The sequence below is a fragment of the Miscanthus floridulus genome, chromosome 1 (assembly GCF_019320115.1).
Source record: "Miscanthus floridulus cultivar M001 chromosome 1, ASM1932011v1, whole genome shotgun sequence".
NCBI lineage: Eukaryota > Viridiplantae > Streptophyta > Magnoliopsida > Poales > Poaceae > Miscanthus > Miscanthus floridulus.
In genome coordinates, this window is record NC_089580.1 from 32,886,781 (window position 1) to 32,903,041 (window position 16,261).

The window sequence follows — 16,261 nt, forward strand, 5'->3', positions numbered from 1 at the left end:
TGTTGTCGAGGGATTCGTCTATGAGGGTGGTGAATCATGTCGAGGGTGAGCGGCTGAGGAAGGCAAAGAAGGACAAGATGAGGAAAAGCCAACGGAAGCTACAAGCGCAGGAATAGGGGGAGGACACTGATAGCGATGACGACGATGATGATGGCGATGATGATGAGGTAGCCAACGATGTCGAGTGGGGTATCCTTGAGAACAAAGATACGCTGACAGGTAGTGGTTCGCCCTTACAAGAGTTAGGACCCTTTCTATTCCATGGAGGGGAGGGTATGTCCAGGGAGCTGGCGGAGGCGAGACGTACTGTCGGTCTCACTTAGAAGACAATAGGGGCGGGTGGCTCTGCCATCGAGCCTGAGATGCCAGTGGAGGCAGGCAGCTCTGCTGCCATCCCCCAAGAGTCAAGGGGAGTGAACCCCTCTACCCAGGAGCTAGGGGCAGGCTTGAAGCAGCCTCACCTCGATGAGGCAGAGCAAAGGTCAGGGGGTTCACCCCCCAAATGTATATGCCACCTAATGGCGCTGAGGTAAGTTATTAGTTCCCCTACTTCCTCTATTTTGGGTGGATTTCATCGTGACTTATGTTTTTCGTTTCATGCAGCGTTGGGAGGCAGCATAATCCCTTGGTGCTGGCGCTAAAGAAGAGCGTCACCCTTCAAGCGAGGTGGCAACCATCGGCTGGTGCCATGCCTGTTTTAGGCGGGAGTGGCGCTAGTGTGACCGTGCCTTTGACCGAATAGGCGCTGCCCATGGTGGCGTTCATGCCCTCAGTGGGATAGGTGGACGTGGGGGTCCAAGGGGCGCCCTTGAAGGTCGTAGAGCAGCCAACGATGGCAGGCGCGATGCAGCCGGTCATGACCCTACCAGCGCAGGTGGAGGTGTCGACAGCACCTGAGGTACCAGCACGACCCATGCCATTAGAGGGCAGGCGATGGAGTCTGGCATTGGCCAAACAAAGGGGGACATGGCTAAGGGGTCCCTGAATGTCGTAGTGCTAGGGGAGAGGTCAGCGTCCATACCGCTAACCCCTTCCGTCGTCGGAAGAAGCATCCCGATGGGGACATCATGGCGAGAGGGCTCGATGACACTTGGAGCTGGCAGGGAGTCATCTCTAGCCCAGACATTGATGGGTGGTGACTCACCTGCACTGGGTGAGCCCCTGCTTCGGTGGACAAATCCGTAGGACCTGATGTCGACGCTCTTCACCCTCAACGATGCTGCCGAGAGCATGGAGCGGGAGAGCCTCGAGGTGGGGGTTGTGTCCATGCTTGAAGCCCTAGACCATGCTCAGGGTGCCTTGGCTAATGTTGTCGTTCCCGCTGGCCAGGTATTTGATTGATCGTGCTTCTCATCATTTCCTTTCTCCGCATATTTTTGTATTCTGACCATCGTCTTCTTTCAGTTCCTCATCGCTCATAGCCACGAGAAGTCTTAGTTCCTTTGTGAGCAGAAGGAAACCTAGGACCACCTCGTCAAGGAGGCATGGTTGCGCGAGGAGGTGACCGCTTAGCTTGTTGTTGCCTAGCAGAGGGTGGCCGAGCTGACCCCCCTCACCGAGGAGGCAAATAGTCTTCGGTCGCGGGTGACCAAGGCCTGTCGGTATGCTGACGAGGCCAAGAGGGCATTCGAGGCCCTGTCAATAAGATCATGCTAGGATGACAAGGAGGCTACCAAGGTCAGGAAGGAGTGGGACAGGCAACTCCAAAAGGACACCGAGACCCACCAATGGATCCTCAACTTTCTAGCCGAGGTTGAGTGGGAGAGGGAGCTGAAGCTAGGAGCCAAGGAGAAGCTCGTGGCCATGGAGAAGAGGGCGAACTTGGATGCTGAGGTGATCGCTCGGCTATGTAAGGAGCACGATGAGCTACTCCAAACCTTGGAGAAGCTCTGCATGAAACATGGCGCGGCTCATGAGGAGCGTGACCAGGCCTTCCAAGAGTAGCACTAGGCCTTCCAAGAGCACAACAATGCACAACAGAAGGTTGGCTCCCTCCAGGCCGAGCTTGGAATGGCAATGTCCTAGAAGCTAGAGGCCAAGAGCATCTCTATTGGGCTGGCCATGGACCTTACCGAGGTGAGGAGGAATCTACAGGCGACAAGCTCGGTATCCTAAGCGCTGCCCTCAGAGTGGTCTATGACAACCTTGAGGTGGTGCGGTCGAAGGGGACTAGCTCGCTCGTGGCCCATGCTATTGAGATCATAGCTCGGGTGTGACATCTCGAGAGGAATGCCCTTCATGCCAGGGTGAATCAATCCTTCGTGATTGCTCGCTCTCATTATGGGGATAGCATCAATATGGAGGCGATGAGCCATGGCTTCATGCCTGGCTATGAAGTTCACGAGCTGGAGGAGATGGAAGCGGTGGTGGCTCCCCTTTCGTAGGACCTAATGAATAGGATAGAAGACATAGTTTTCCCCCGAAGGGGCTAGTTAGTCAGATAGGTTGGATGATCATTATTGTAATCAGTGAACAAGTGCCGACCCTTGTGTATCGTAAAAACAAACTCATCATTTTGTTTCGTTTGACCAAGTCTGTTCTTTTGTTTTGGTGTGTTCTGACCCTTTCGTTTGTTAAGACCATAGAGCTCGAGGTGTAGAAGGGAAACTCTGATCATGCTGGTGAGCAAGAGTGTCGTAGCCACTGGGGTGTGGGTTTCTCACAATCCGACCAGCCTTGCTTAGTCATTCGTTTTCATAGACCTTGCTACTAGGTTTAACGTGAAGGTGTCGGGCATGGCGACTGTTTCAAAAAGGGTGTATTTATACCCTTATCAGCCCCTGAGTGAGATCTGACCCCTTGCCATTGTTGGGGTTAGGTGTCACTAAAGATTGAGGAGAGGATATCAAAATTAGTATGAGAAAACATCTCTTGTTTTTGCACATACCCCCTCCATAGGTTCTGAGCCATCGTTCTACGATCGTGCATTTAGTCTCCTTACAAGTCCAACTTGCCTTGAGCCCTCATGCATAGCAGAGGTCTGGTTGAGGGGTGTCTCATCTTTGTGATCGTCGCCCCATCCGTGGTTTTCGCAACCAGAGGGGTTGAGCTAACGTCACTTGCCTCGATGGCTTGAGTGATGCACTTGGTGAGCTCGCTAACGGGCATGTTCGAGTGGAATCTAGGTCCATCATTTGTGATGAGGTCGGCATGGTCCTTGCATGGCATTCCACTGCTCCTTAACCCACCTCCCAATAGATGCCCGAGCCATTTCGAGGAGCGACTTAGGTGCCTGATAGCCTCCCTACAATGGGGATTCTGTGGGGTCGGCTCAAGGTTAGGATCGAATGAGAAGGTTGAGATGACCCTATCCGCTTCTAAGCGGGTTGGTTGAAGGCCATTGGGGCTCATCTATGTTTTCTACCCTGGCTCTGTTCGACGCGAGGCGGCCTCGGGCCCTTCATGGGCCAACCTTCGAAGCCTGGTCTCCCAATTTTAGGTCAGGCGGCTCAAGCCCCCAAGCCCTGTGGGGGTCGGTAGGGGTCGGCCAGATTTCATGCATCACCCATCCTTGATTTCCACAACTAGAGGGGCTAAGCTAATGACACTTGCCTTGATGGCTCGAGTGTCACGCTCGGTGAGCTCGCTAATGGGCACATCCGAGTGGAATCCAGGTCCATCATCCACTAACAGGGTTGGCATAGCCCTCATGTGGCATTCCACTGCTCCTTAACCCACCTTCCGATAGATGCCCGTGTCACTTTAGAGCGACTCAGGTGGCCCACTAGCCTCTCCTCGATGGAGATTCTGTGGGCTTGGCTCGAGGTTAGGATGGAATGAGAAAGGTCTAGATGTCCCTGTCCGCTTTTGAGCAGGGTCGGGCAAGGCAGCTGGGGCTCATCTAAGTTTTTCTCCTCTGGCTTTGTTTGACGCTAGGTGGCCTTGAGCCCTTTGTGGATCGGCCTTTGAACCTCGGTCGGTTGCCGCTCATGTCGAATGAGACGGCTACTGCTTGTGACGCGACGTGAAGCGTTGTGATGCAATAATTGCATATGCAATGCTTGGATGTATGAGATGAATGTATGAATGAATTAGTGAATGAATGAATGTATGAAGGCATGTATGAGAATGGATGAACGAATGTTCATGTATTGGAAAAGTAAAGTGGGGATTGGTAAAGTTACCTCAATGGTTCAAGCGATAGGTTCAGGGAGCTTTTACCAGATATGTCTGTGTGGTGTCTGGGTCCATCGCCCATGGCGGAGTTGGTGTGACCTACATGGGACATTCCGTTGCTCCCTACTTGTCTCTCGGGTGTGGCCGTAGCAGTCCGATCGACTTTGGGCAACCTACTAGCCTCTCCATGATGGAGATTCCATAGGTGGGCCCCTCCAAACCACTCTCGAGAGGGTGGAGGCTAAAGCTCGGGGTCTAGGGACAAAAACTCTAATCACGTTGGTGAGTAGAAACATCGTAGCCGCTGGGGCATAGGTTTCTAGTGGTCTGACCAGTTTTTCTTAGAGTTTGTTTCTGACACCTTGCTTCTAGTTTTTTAATCGCGAGAAGGGGTCAGGCATAAAGAATGTCTAGCGAACAGATATTCTAGCTAGCCCCCAAGCAAGGCCCGACCCCTTGTCGTTGCTAGGGTCAGGGGCTCGATAGCAAAATTGATAAGAGATAACATGCGTAAATAAAGGGCGACCTGCTGGCGTAGGACACACCTTGATGACACGAGTGACGGGTTTGGGGTGCTCTTACCAAACATGTTCGAGTGAAATCCGGGTTCGTCGTTCGTGACAGGGTCAGCATAACCCGTGTGGGGCATCCTACTGCTCCCTACCCACCTCTCGGTATCAGCCAAGCCATCTAATCAACTTGTGTTACCTGCTAGGATAGGACTTTCCTATGGAGATAGGGGGTGAGAACATCCTGCCCAAGAACTTAGTTGGGCAGACAAGTCAGGCAACGAACTTGCAATAAATGGACAAGCTCTTCGATTTCATTATGGCCAAACATTTTTAGCCCGTCTCCCCCTTTCGTATAAAAAGGTTAGCATGTTCTGACCCTTTCGACGTTAAGGCCATAAAGCTCGAGGTGCGGGTGAGCAAACTCTGATCACACTGGTGAGCTAAAGCGCCACAGCCGCCAAGGCATAGGTTTCTCACAGTCTGACCAGCTTTACTCAGAGTTTGTTTCCGTAACTCTAGCTTCTAGGTCTCAACACGAGAGGGGGTCGAGCATAGAGAATGTTTACTAGGCAGATGGACTCTTAAATGCGTACCGACTCTTTCTATGGCTAAGGCCAAAAAGCCTAGGGTGCGGAAAAAACTCTAATCACGCTAGTGAGAAAAGGCGTCATAGCCGCCGAGGCGTAGGTTTCTCGCAGTCCAACTAGTTTTACTCAGCGTTTGTTTCCACAAACTTCACTTTTGGGTCTTAATTGTGAGAAAGGGTCGGTCGTAAAGAATGTCTACTGGATAGATACGCTCTTATTAGCCCCTGAGTGAGGCCCGACCCCCCCTCCCGCCGTTGTTGGGGTCAGGCATCACCTAAAGATTGGGGAGTTGATAATGAAACTAGTAAGAGAAAGTATGCGTATATTAAGGGTAGAAAGTGACGTAGCTGCTCGATGTTACAGGCATTCATGAAAACTTCATCGTTGATGGCCTTATGCTTCCTACGGTGTGGTCCCTCCTATGGTGGAGAGAACTTGTGGTAGTTCTTGTTGCTCTGGACGAAGCAGAGCAGTAGGTCCCCGACGTTGAAGGCCAGACCTCGCACTTGACGGCCATGGTACCGGCGCAATGCTTGCTGGTACTTGGCCGAGCGGAGGAGGGTGACATTGCGTGCTTCATCTAGTTGGTCTCCTTCATGTGCTCTTCCTTTTTGAAGCCTCCAAACAAGAACCACTTTAAGAGACAGCAGTCCTTGTATAGGTGCTCAATGGGGAAAGCATGGTTTGGGCATGGCCTTCGAGCAGCCTCTCAAAGTGGTTCAGAGTACCCTCGATGGGCTTCTATCCTCCCTTATGGTCGGTAGTGGCCATGAGAGAGCCCTCACACCACTGTTTGTTCTTCTTCTTGTTGAGACAGTTGGAGGTGCCTTCGCTGGCGTCCTCGTCCCGCTTTGTCTTGCCCTTGAGGATGCATCGGCCAAAGGCCTAAGATCCTAGCAAGTCGGGACTCGGGCTTTGGTCCTCACCGCTATCATAGCGTCTGCCATGATGTGGGTGGTAGCCATGGTTGCCCCCCCTCCCTCGCATCGCCGCAGGTACGCCTACGGGCGTCGAGAGTGTCACATGTGTCGTGATGGAGACCGAGACGCTCATGCACCGGAATCATAGTGTGTGGCCTACCGATTTGCTGTGCCTAGTGGACTGACATGTCCTCGTTGGGTTGTTCTGAGGGCGTGTTATGCCTACGGGCGTCGAGGATGTCGCGTGCATCACGATGGGGTCCGAGACGCTCATGCACCGGAACCGTGGTACGTGGCCTGCACGGGAGCACTATCAAGGCGCTTCGGACGAGGTATTCTAGAGAGAGCATCTCTCTCCTGGTGAGCTGTGTCATGACGTTGGCGAACGAAAAGGTGGGATGGCATAGGTCCTCCCAAGACGGTCGGGGTACCAGGAAGGCGCTGAGCTGGCACTCTAGCCTCCCGTAGTCAAAGTTGAGGGGTTGGTCGCTCCCGGGGGTGTAGGCCTCCGGTGTGCGTAGCTATAGTTCCTCCAATGCCTCGGCGGTCGCATCGAGGCCAGTGGAGCAGATAGGTTGGATGGCAGTGGGAGCCTGCCCTAACTCTCCCTCCATCGTGACGGTGAAGTCCAGATCCCCAAAGCGCACGCTCGTGCTCAGGACCCAGCTGACGTTGCGATTAGCCATCTGAGGCCTGGAGTGGATGTCGAGATGCGTAAAAGGCCCATACCTGGCACGCCAACTGTCGGCGTTTCGAGTAAACACCAACAAGTAAATTTCTAATATTACGTGTCTGGCTCAAATGGTGTGATAAGAGGATACGAGGTTTATACTGGTTCGAGCAGAATGTCCCTACGTCTAGTTCGTTGCTGCTGCTCGTGTTACTAGCACTGAAAGTTCATAGTAGGGGTTACAAACGGTCGAGAGAGGGACATGCCCCAAGTCTCTAATGGAAGGAACAAATGGGTGCCGAGAGCTCGGTCGCTGCTTGGCTATGTGTTCGAGGTTCGATGCTAGTTATTTTGGTGTGATACGGTGTGATGAGTTTTCGTGTCCCTTAAGGGGATGTCCTGCTTTTCCTTTTATAAGCCAAGGGAAAGCACGGGTTACAACAGGAGAAAAGAGAAGAACGAGAGAGAGAGGAAGTCCTTAGGGTCGCCGGCCCTTTTTTCCTCTGTGCAGGCCTCGCTGACACGGTAGGTGGTGACAAGGACAGCTCCACGCCGGGCGCCTGTCCGTCGATGATGCCATGCCATAGCGTTGTTAGCGGGTCGTAACGTCTCAATCCGCCCCGGCGGATGGTACGGCTGACCAACGTGCTGATCAGCGGCCGTACAGGGAGCAGGCAGCATAGTGACCATGCGTCCGTCACTGTGGGCGATGTGAGTTCCCTAGAATGACATGTCGCGTGGACGGGTCGTGTTGAGATGTGACCCCTCCCTGCATGATGCCAGAAGTTTGACCCTAGGTTGTACTTTCTGGCCCGTAGTGGTTGGCGGCGGCGTGAGCTTCCGTTAGGAACCGTGCCCGAGGGATCGGGCGAGGCGGAGCTGGCCCTCAAACGTCGGGCGAGGCGGAGCCCGCGGCCTCAGTGTCGGGCGAGACGGAGCCCGTCCCCAAAGGTCGGGCGAGGCGGATCGCACAACCTTCGGGTTGGGCGAGGCGGAGCCCACGGCCCCGGTGTCGAACGAGGCAGAGTCCGTCCCACGAGGTCGGGCGAGGCGGATCGCACGACCTTGGGGTCGGGCGAGGCGGAGCCCGTGGCCAGAGGTCGGGCAAGACGGAGCCCACGACCTCGATGTCGGATGAGGTGGAGCCTGCCCCTAGAGGTCGGGCGAGGCGGATCGCACGACCTTGGGGTCGGGCGAGGCGGAGCCCGTGGCCAGAGGTCGAGCAAGGCACAGCCCACGGCATCAACGTCGGTTGGAGCTGTAGTCGCACCTTTGACTGCCTGGATGGATTAACATAAAATGACCATTAGCCCATCCTCTTTGGGTACCCTAGTATTGGTCCCCGACACGGCAGTATGAGCGTCGCATCGAAGATCGGCGACGGCTTCAACAACAATGTCGACGTAGAGCTTGTCGTGCTGATAAGATGTTATAAAACATGTTGGTCATGTTTGTTTGTCTTATAATCCGTACTTTTCAGCTTGTTTTTTCGACCGGAACAGTATTTTTCTCTTACAACAAATCAGTCGGAACAATATTTTAGCTTATTTTTTCAGCGAAACGATCGAGGCTGTTACCAGCGGTTAGGACCTTCTTCTCTCCATCTCTCGTGATGGACATAGTGGAAGAAAATAGAACGCATAGATATCAAAGATAGGGAGACTTCTTTATTTCTCTTTATATATATATATATATATATATATATATATATATATATATATATATATATATATATGAGCTCTATGTTGGATAATCTATATACAAATAGACTCGGATCGGATTCCCTATGTTTTACGCCCTGAACCGCCGCGTCCTTGCTGGCCGGCCGACGTCCGCACGGGCGCGTGCTGTCTCACTGCTTGCCTCGTCGGCTCGGCCCTCTCCTCTGCCGCCACGCCAGCCCGCCTGGCCGCCTCCCCCAACTACTCCCCCCCTGCCTCTTGACCCACTCGGCCGCCACGCCACTCTGCTGATCACACGCGCGCGCGTCCCCTATCGCACGCATTACTCCGCCCGGACTCCGCTTCACTCCTTTCCTTTCCGTTCCCGTCCCCGTCGCCGTCGCTGTCCGCCGCCTCGGTCTCCCACTCCCACTTGCCGCCCGCCCTGCTCGTTGCCTTCTCCTCCGCCTCTTATCCTCTACGGCCCTGTCCTGTCTCTCGCACGGGCCGATTCGCTGGCATGGCAGTTACCTGCCGCTGACTCGCTCTAGTGGTGAGGAGGACCTGCTGCAGTGGACGTGGTGCCGCAGAGGGGTGCCGCCGGCGGAGCAGCCATGGAGGCGGTCCAGACGGTACGCGATCTGATCCGCTTTTCCCTCGTCTCTTCTCCCATCACCCACGCGCGCGTGTATGTGTCTAGTAGCCATCGCGTGCCGTGTTTCTGCTTGTCATCCGTTTTGTTTGGGTCGGTCTGAAATTCTGAATCGGGATGTTCATCCACTCGCTCTCACGTTCTCCTGATTGTTTCATCCGTTGTTTGTATGCGTTGGAACATGATGATCATATTTACTTTCCACGCTTGTATGCGTTGTTTGCGTATTGGCGGTCCAATTCCACGGCTTACTTGATCAAGAATTGTCTGCGGTTTTCTTAATTCTCTCACACAATCACCAATCCAGTTGCTCACCGCAACCGCGTTCACTTACTAATTCATCAGAACTACTGTTACTTGAAGTCTGGAACTGCTGTATATTTTTTTTATAGGAAAAAGAAAAACTAGAGCTGTCGTGTCTTATTCGTCAGAGAGTTCTCGCCGCTCATATGTGGTCAGTTTGTGCTTGAAAGTTGAAATCAGATGACTCTGTTTTGGGGATTCAATTCCAGTGGGTTCGAACTTCGAAGCCTATAGCATTTTGTTCTCATTTTCATGCCCATTATTTCATTCCGATCAGACTCTCTCAGTATCAGCAAATCCGATCCCATGATTTGCGTCAACTTGTGACGACATATTCATTCCATGGAATTCCCAGCACTGAAGTCAATACTTGAGCCTACCATTCTGATCATGTTCCCATTTTGTTCGGTTCTCCAATGTTTGCATCACCTTTCCTATCATCAGATGTTGAACTACACTGAAAAAAAATCTGAATTCTGAATATCATCAGATGTTGAACTACACTGAAAAATCTGAATTCTGAATCGGAAAACTTGCTGCAGGTACCGAGTGAGAGGAAGAACCCGCTGCTCAACAGGTCACCCAGTCCATCCGGCGTCACTCGGCTTCAACCTGACGCCGGCAATGGCGCGGGCTTCTACGACGGTTCCGCCTATTCTTTCCTCGACACCACCAAGCCCTGCGCCACCCGATTCAGCAGCGGGTCAGTGACGTCCGAGGACTCGCCGGCGCTGACGCCCAGGCTGCTGTCTTTCAAGTCCAGCTCCAGCCCCGACAACTGCTCCTCCTCCGCCGAATGGCCCGACCGAGCGGCGGCGTCGCGTTCCAACCGGTACCTCTTCGATGCGAACGCGCAGGCCCGGTGCGCCGAGTACCTGGACCTGATGAGGGTGGAGGTGGATGCGCAGCTGGGCAAGCTCAAGGGGGGTGTCACCGACCTGGAGAGCTATGCCTTGCCGGACAACGGCCGTGTGATCGGAGGTGCGCACCTGGGCATGTCGCTTGATGTCATGCTGATTGAGATTGACGAGAGGTTCAACGCCCTGAAGCTGCTCATGGGTTCCGTGTTCCGGCAGGCGAAGGAGATGCTTGGTTCGGTCAACTCGTCGGTGTCTGATCTGCAGTCGGAGAATGAGCTGCAGCTCGAAGTCTTCGGTGCTGTCATCGGAGAGTGCGTCAGTGGCCTGCAGGAGGAGCTAGAGAGGAAGCTGTACGAGCAGATTAACATCACAAACACCATGAGTAGGAATTGGAAAGAGTCCATAACTCAATTTGCCGCCATGCGTGAAGACCTTGGTGCTCTTTGTAAGCTATTACTGCCTTTAGTACCAGAAGCTCATATTTCTAACGGCAAGAATGAAAGTCCAGGCAACAAGAGTAACAGATGGAAGTACAATTTCTTTGGAAAGAAACCCAAAGAGGATCGTTCTCCACGCGCCGAGGACAGTAAGAGTTTCAGGAAGCAAAAATCATTTGGTGCAAAGGATGTCATCTCAGAAAAATCTGACTTTCGCCATCTCAACGGTATGACTAGAGAGCAAGTGATAAGCTATTTTAAATCTGAGATCAGCAAGCTGAAAAGGATGCACGAATCAGCATTGCAAGAGAAGACAGAAGAACTGTTCAGGTTCAAACGGGAGAAGGGGTCACATTCTCTCAAGAATGACATCGAATTTGAACCTTTGAGAAAGAAAATTCCAGAGATTGTATTGAGAATGGACCAAATCATTTCCAAGAATATAAAGATACCTGCGATCTGCATGACCCATGATGAACTTGACGAAAGATGCAGACTGATGAGCAGAATCGATGCTTTGTTTTATGAAAACCAGCATCTTCGAGGGTTGCTTGCAGATAGGACGAAGGACGTTAAGGCATTATCATCTCAGCTATCTGAAGCCAGTACAGAACTGTCTCTTCAGTTGTCGTCCGAAGAAGAGCTCCTGAGACAAATCGACAAAGTTAGAGAAGATTGTGAGGACCTCCGAATTGAATGTGATCTTAGAGAGGGAATGTACCAAACTGTTACAAAACAATTGCTTGATGACTATAAGGACAATATGGATGGTGCTGCACTAAATCTTAGTGCAAAATTGTCTTCATTTGAGTCCGCAGTCTCCGAAAAGAATAAGGCATTAGGTCTATATAATGAAGAAAATCACAGGTTAAAGGAGAAGTTAGCAGAGTTAGAAAAGGAGCGCTTGATCCACGATCACCAGGAAGTTCCAGAAGTCATAAAACAAGAGAGTACAGAAATTGTTCTGCGTGACATTGAGGTCGAGCCTCGCACATCACCGAGAACATCAAATGGGAATGATTTGCAGTATGACAAACTTGTGAACCTAAACTCAAGCTTAGAGCAAACGTCAGGTATCCTGAAGGAAATGGACAATACAAATCTGGATCGTAGTAGTAGCCTCACTAGGAATGAGCAAGAAAAGCAGCTGGAGTGCATTTTAGTATCGATCATGAAATTATCAAAAGAATTTGTACAGATTGAGAAAAAATTGTCAGCAGAAAAAACTGAGAACAGGTTTGTTTTTGTTCATTAACTTGCTTCCCAGGCATTTCTATTTCCTTTTGCAAAAACACGATTCCGATGTTGAGCATGGTTGTTTCAGGTCAGAGGATTTGAGTGATCACTGCAGCCACATGGTCAGACAAGTCGTGGTACTAACAAAAATCGGGCTCTGGTATAAACAAATGATTGAAGCGAGGCGTTCTGAGCTCCAAAAGGCTGAAGCCAAGGTACTCTAGAATTGAACTTCGGTTTGACTGCACGAACAAGTGATATATAACTATATAAGTTCATCATGCAGAAACTCTGAAATGTTTTTGATGTGATCAGGTAATGATATTGGGCGACAAGATCACTGCACAGTTAAGCCTTCTTCAAAAGATATATTTAACTCTTGATCATTACTCTCCTACCTTGCAACATCATCCTGGTGTAAGTACCTCAGTTGGAGATAGCTTGCATTCTTTGCATCCATGTATTTTGCAATGACCAGTATAATATTCAGAACATCACAAACATTAACATGGTTGCCTATGTATGCAGCTGCTAGACGCTTTCTTAAAGACATGCAAGCTTGTTGCAGATTTGAGAAGTAAACAGAACGAAGGCGATACGACATGAATGAGGTGGCGGTATGGTGAGATCTCCCTTTGTAGCTAATGTTCCTCATGTGCTTATCCATGTTCCACGCCTGCAGTTGCAGACCAAGTGAAGGATTCTATTTAACTGAGGTTTCAGAATTCAGATCCTGATATGTGCTGTATATCTTAGTACCAAGTGAACCAACAGCTGCCTTGCTGATCTTATGCAATGCAAGTGGTAGCTGTTTCTATCTGCAATGATGGCCAGAAATATGAAACCACATGCAGGACAGAAGATATGTATAGATGACACTGCTCACGTGCTTGTTGGTTAGAGAATAGGGTTGTTACTTGTTTAATTAGCAGCCTAGGCCATAGAAAAGAATGTATTGGATGATTCTCTCAGACCAAGTAGAGAAGATGTTAACCACATTGTAAGCATAAAATTTATCTATCCCCACTGTGTTGATGAGTATCTTATTTCCTCCATCTAGATTGATGGTATTGCTACTCACTGGACGCGTTCATGGTCCACCCACAGTGAAATGAGCACGTCGAATGTTAGAGACAAAAATAATGGAGATTTTCGCCAAGCGTGGGTGGATGTCTTCTGAGTTCTAGGTTTAGTGCTTAGTTTGCCAACCTCCAACTTCATTTGCTTTTTATGAGCTCTTCAAATCCAGCCAGATGCTTAACTATAGTAATTGATTGAAAACCGGGCTATATTTCACGATCGTGAAAAAAAACTATAACAATTGATTGATTGAGTGCAAAAATCATACGGAGTTCGAAATAAAATGGTCTTTTTCTAAGAAAAAGTTTGATGTTGTTTGCTCAAGAGTTATACTATGACATAAACAAATAGGTAAATTATGGAAGAAACGAGCTTACACATGACACAACCTATGTGGAAACGATAATCCTCTGACTCGGCGTCTGTCCTTTCCGGACACCACGCACGCCCACTCTGCTCGATCCCACCCGCAACGCTTGGCTAGTGCGAGAGTAGTATATTCTGTACTTATATTAAAAAAAGAATCACCAATTCTTCTTCTCCCTTCTTCATCTATACACACCAGTCGATTCGGCGGCAGCCACGCACCTCCTACCGGTGCCTCCTCCATCCTTTCGGTTTCCTCCTCCCAAACACAGCGCCTTGCTGCTGCCCGCACCGGCACCTCTTCATCCCTGTCGCTTCCTCTGCCCCACCCCAACATCGTGCCCTGAGCTCGTCGCTAGAGCCCGCTTTTTGTTCATCTTCTCTACCATGGGCTGCAATCCTACTACTGGTACTACAATATAGTGAGGGCGGGTTGGGAGATGGCGCTCCTCACGGGGCCCCTCTGGGCGGCGACCCTCGCCGGCCTCCCTGCTTGGCTGGGCATCGCCGTTGCCACTCCAGCGCCTCCGACAGGTCGGCCTCCGTCTCCTCCCTATCCTCCTCGCCGATCTATACCATAGTTCCTTCCTAGGTAGACCGTGCGCTGGGGGGCGAATGCTGTGTTTCATTGTTTCAGGTATTTTTTACTTTTGTTTCAAGTGTTTCATCTGGATGTTGCAAAAATAGATTTAGATATTGCATATGTTTTCAAGTGTTTCAGGCATTTTAGACCTTTATTTCAAGTGTTTCATCTAAATATTGCAAAAGTAGATTTAGATGTTGCACATGTTTTCAAGTGTTTCAGACGTTTCATACATTTGTTTTAAGTGTTTCATCTGGATGTTATATATGCTGCAATAATAAAATACGCATGTTGCAAGCCTATGTTTCAGGTGTTTCATATTAATGTTGCAAATGTTTCATCTGGATATTTTTAAAAGTAGATCTTGGTGTTGTACATGTTGCAAATGGCTATTCATCTAGATGTCACATGTTGCAATGGCGCCAATGACCGGCGGACAGCGGCCTGCCGTAGGGCTTCAGCTCCTACCTTATGCCTTTCTCACGCGGCGCGCCTCGCCCTATCATCTCCTCTTCCTCCCCTCCCTTCCTTTCCTGCAATCTCGCCATGGCAGTTCGAGCTCAGCCAACGAGCATGCGAACATCAGGTAGGCGTAGCAGCAGGAATAGGGTGGGCGGGCAGGCGCAATAAGCGCGGCAGGTGTGGCAGAACCGCCTAACCTAATGCCTTCCAGGAGTGCTCATCTTCCATTAGACACTAAGCACCCAAAGGAGGACACCAAATTACTCGTTCCGTCGGGCACACCCAGGGGAGAACCCGAAAATCCACATTTTTGCCATCAGGATCACAAATGAGAGAATAAAGCTTACATCATTCTTAACCATTTCTTACATCACTTTGCATGTAACATCGGAGTATAATATTTATAATTTATAATAGCGGAATATGAACATATTATCAGAGTTATGAACAATTTAATTGAACAGCGGAATATAAACATGTGAACAGTGTTACAGCAAAAATAAACATCCATTCATGGCATGATGAAACATTGATAAATAAACTAGGACAACATATTACAAAACTTTCATTCATAAAAACATTTAGTAAGAGTTATAAATAAAAACTATGATCGCAGCGTAAAGAAAATTCTCTCTGAGCCCACCAGGAGGAATCCACACACAAAGGTCAGCTCTAGCCTCCACCTGTCACCTGCAATAGGAGGAATAAAACCCTGAGTACTCAATTATACTCAGCAAAACTTACCAGACAGGAGGAAAGAAAAGACTCCAAGGATATGCAAAGCTATCTGGCTTATGGGTTTATTGCATCTGCAGGGAGCATTACTAAATGTACGTTCTTATACTCGATTTTTATTAGCAGCGCATTAGTTCATTAACTAACCATTCTATGTAAGCATATGTACTACTTTCAAGCAGGTGGTAAGCAATCATATTTCCTTTTCTTTCTATTTTTCATCTTCCAGTTTTTACTACGGTGCTAGAGTTAAGACAAGTCGTACCAACAAGGTGGCGATTCGCGAATCAATGTCCCCAGATGGATACTTCAAAAACACATGCCCCGCTTGTACCCAAGGCATAAGCAGGACCAACCCATCACCCTCCTGTCCTGGGTGTTTAGGTCCCCGTCCAAACTGGGACTCCAAGCCCCCGCCCCTGAGTCCTAGACTCAGTGCGGTGTAAGGACCTCCTAACCCAAAAACCACCCTGACAGTCGGTCCAGAAAGAGCCAGATCCACGACAAGAGAGCAACAAGTCTTCCAAGCGCCCATACCTAAGTATGTGCTCGGGATAATAAGTCTGTGACTTGCCTAGCGTCTTATGCAACGGCTGGTCCTTAACCGACACAGATAGGGAAAGCAGTGTAACCAAGCTATGCACCGCGTTCACGGCGACACAACCTCTTACACCCACCAATACCCAAACCATATCCCTGCCCGGTCACTATTTTTCTTTTCCACTACTTATATTTTCCAAGTGATAATAATACAGTAATATATTTCCTATATCTCGTGAGTGACAGCAATCAATCGACTTCTACCGGAGTCCTATAGCATAGCAATCTACACGATCATGTCATACTAGTAAGACTCATAGGATAAAGATATATATATATATATATATATATATATATATATATATATATATATATATATATATATATATATATGCAAGTGGGTTTCATTCAACTCCTTAAAACTTAATGCACAAATATAATTTAAACTGTAGAAAAGTAGAGGTTATGCATCAGGGCTTGCCTGGGTAAAATATATAACCAAAAGTTAGCATTCCATCATGGCGACACGATCTCCAAAAGC

At 49.6% G+C, this 16,261-nt stretch overlaps 1 protein-coding gene across 1 annotated transcript; it reads left to right on the plus strand.

Annotated features, from left to right (window-relative positions):
• Nucleotides 1–8,872: 8,872 nt before the first annotated feature.
• Nucleotides 8,873–13,009, plus strand: LOC136475486 (WPP domain-associated protein-like). The gene is made up of 5 exons (XM_066472996.1): nucleotides 8,873–9,098; nucleotides 9,964–11,954; nucleotides 12,043–12,169; nucleotides 12,270–12,371; nucleotides 12,483–13,009. Exons 1-5 carry the CDS (start codon nucleotides 9,081–9,083, stop codon nucleotides 12,558–12,560), a joined length of 2,316 nt encoding a protein of 771 aa, XP_066329093.1. The 5' UTR covers nucleotides 8,873–9,080; the 3' UTR covers nucleotides 12,561–13,009.
• Nucleotides 13,010–16,261: the final 3,252 nt, after the last annotated feature.

Excerpts from the sequence above, each read along its gene's own strand:
- LOC136475486 (XM_066472996.1), top strand. Across the intron at positions 11,955-12,042 it reads GCAGAAAAAACTGAGAACAG|GTCAGAGGATTTGAGTGATC; the intron begins GTTTGTTTTTGT and ends TGGTTGTTTCAG. Across the intron at positions 12,170-12,269 it reads TCCAAAAGGCTGAAGCCAAG|GTAATGATATTGGGCGACAA; the intron begins GTACTCTAGAAT and ends TGATGTGATCAG.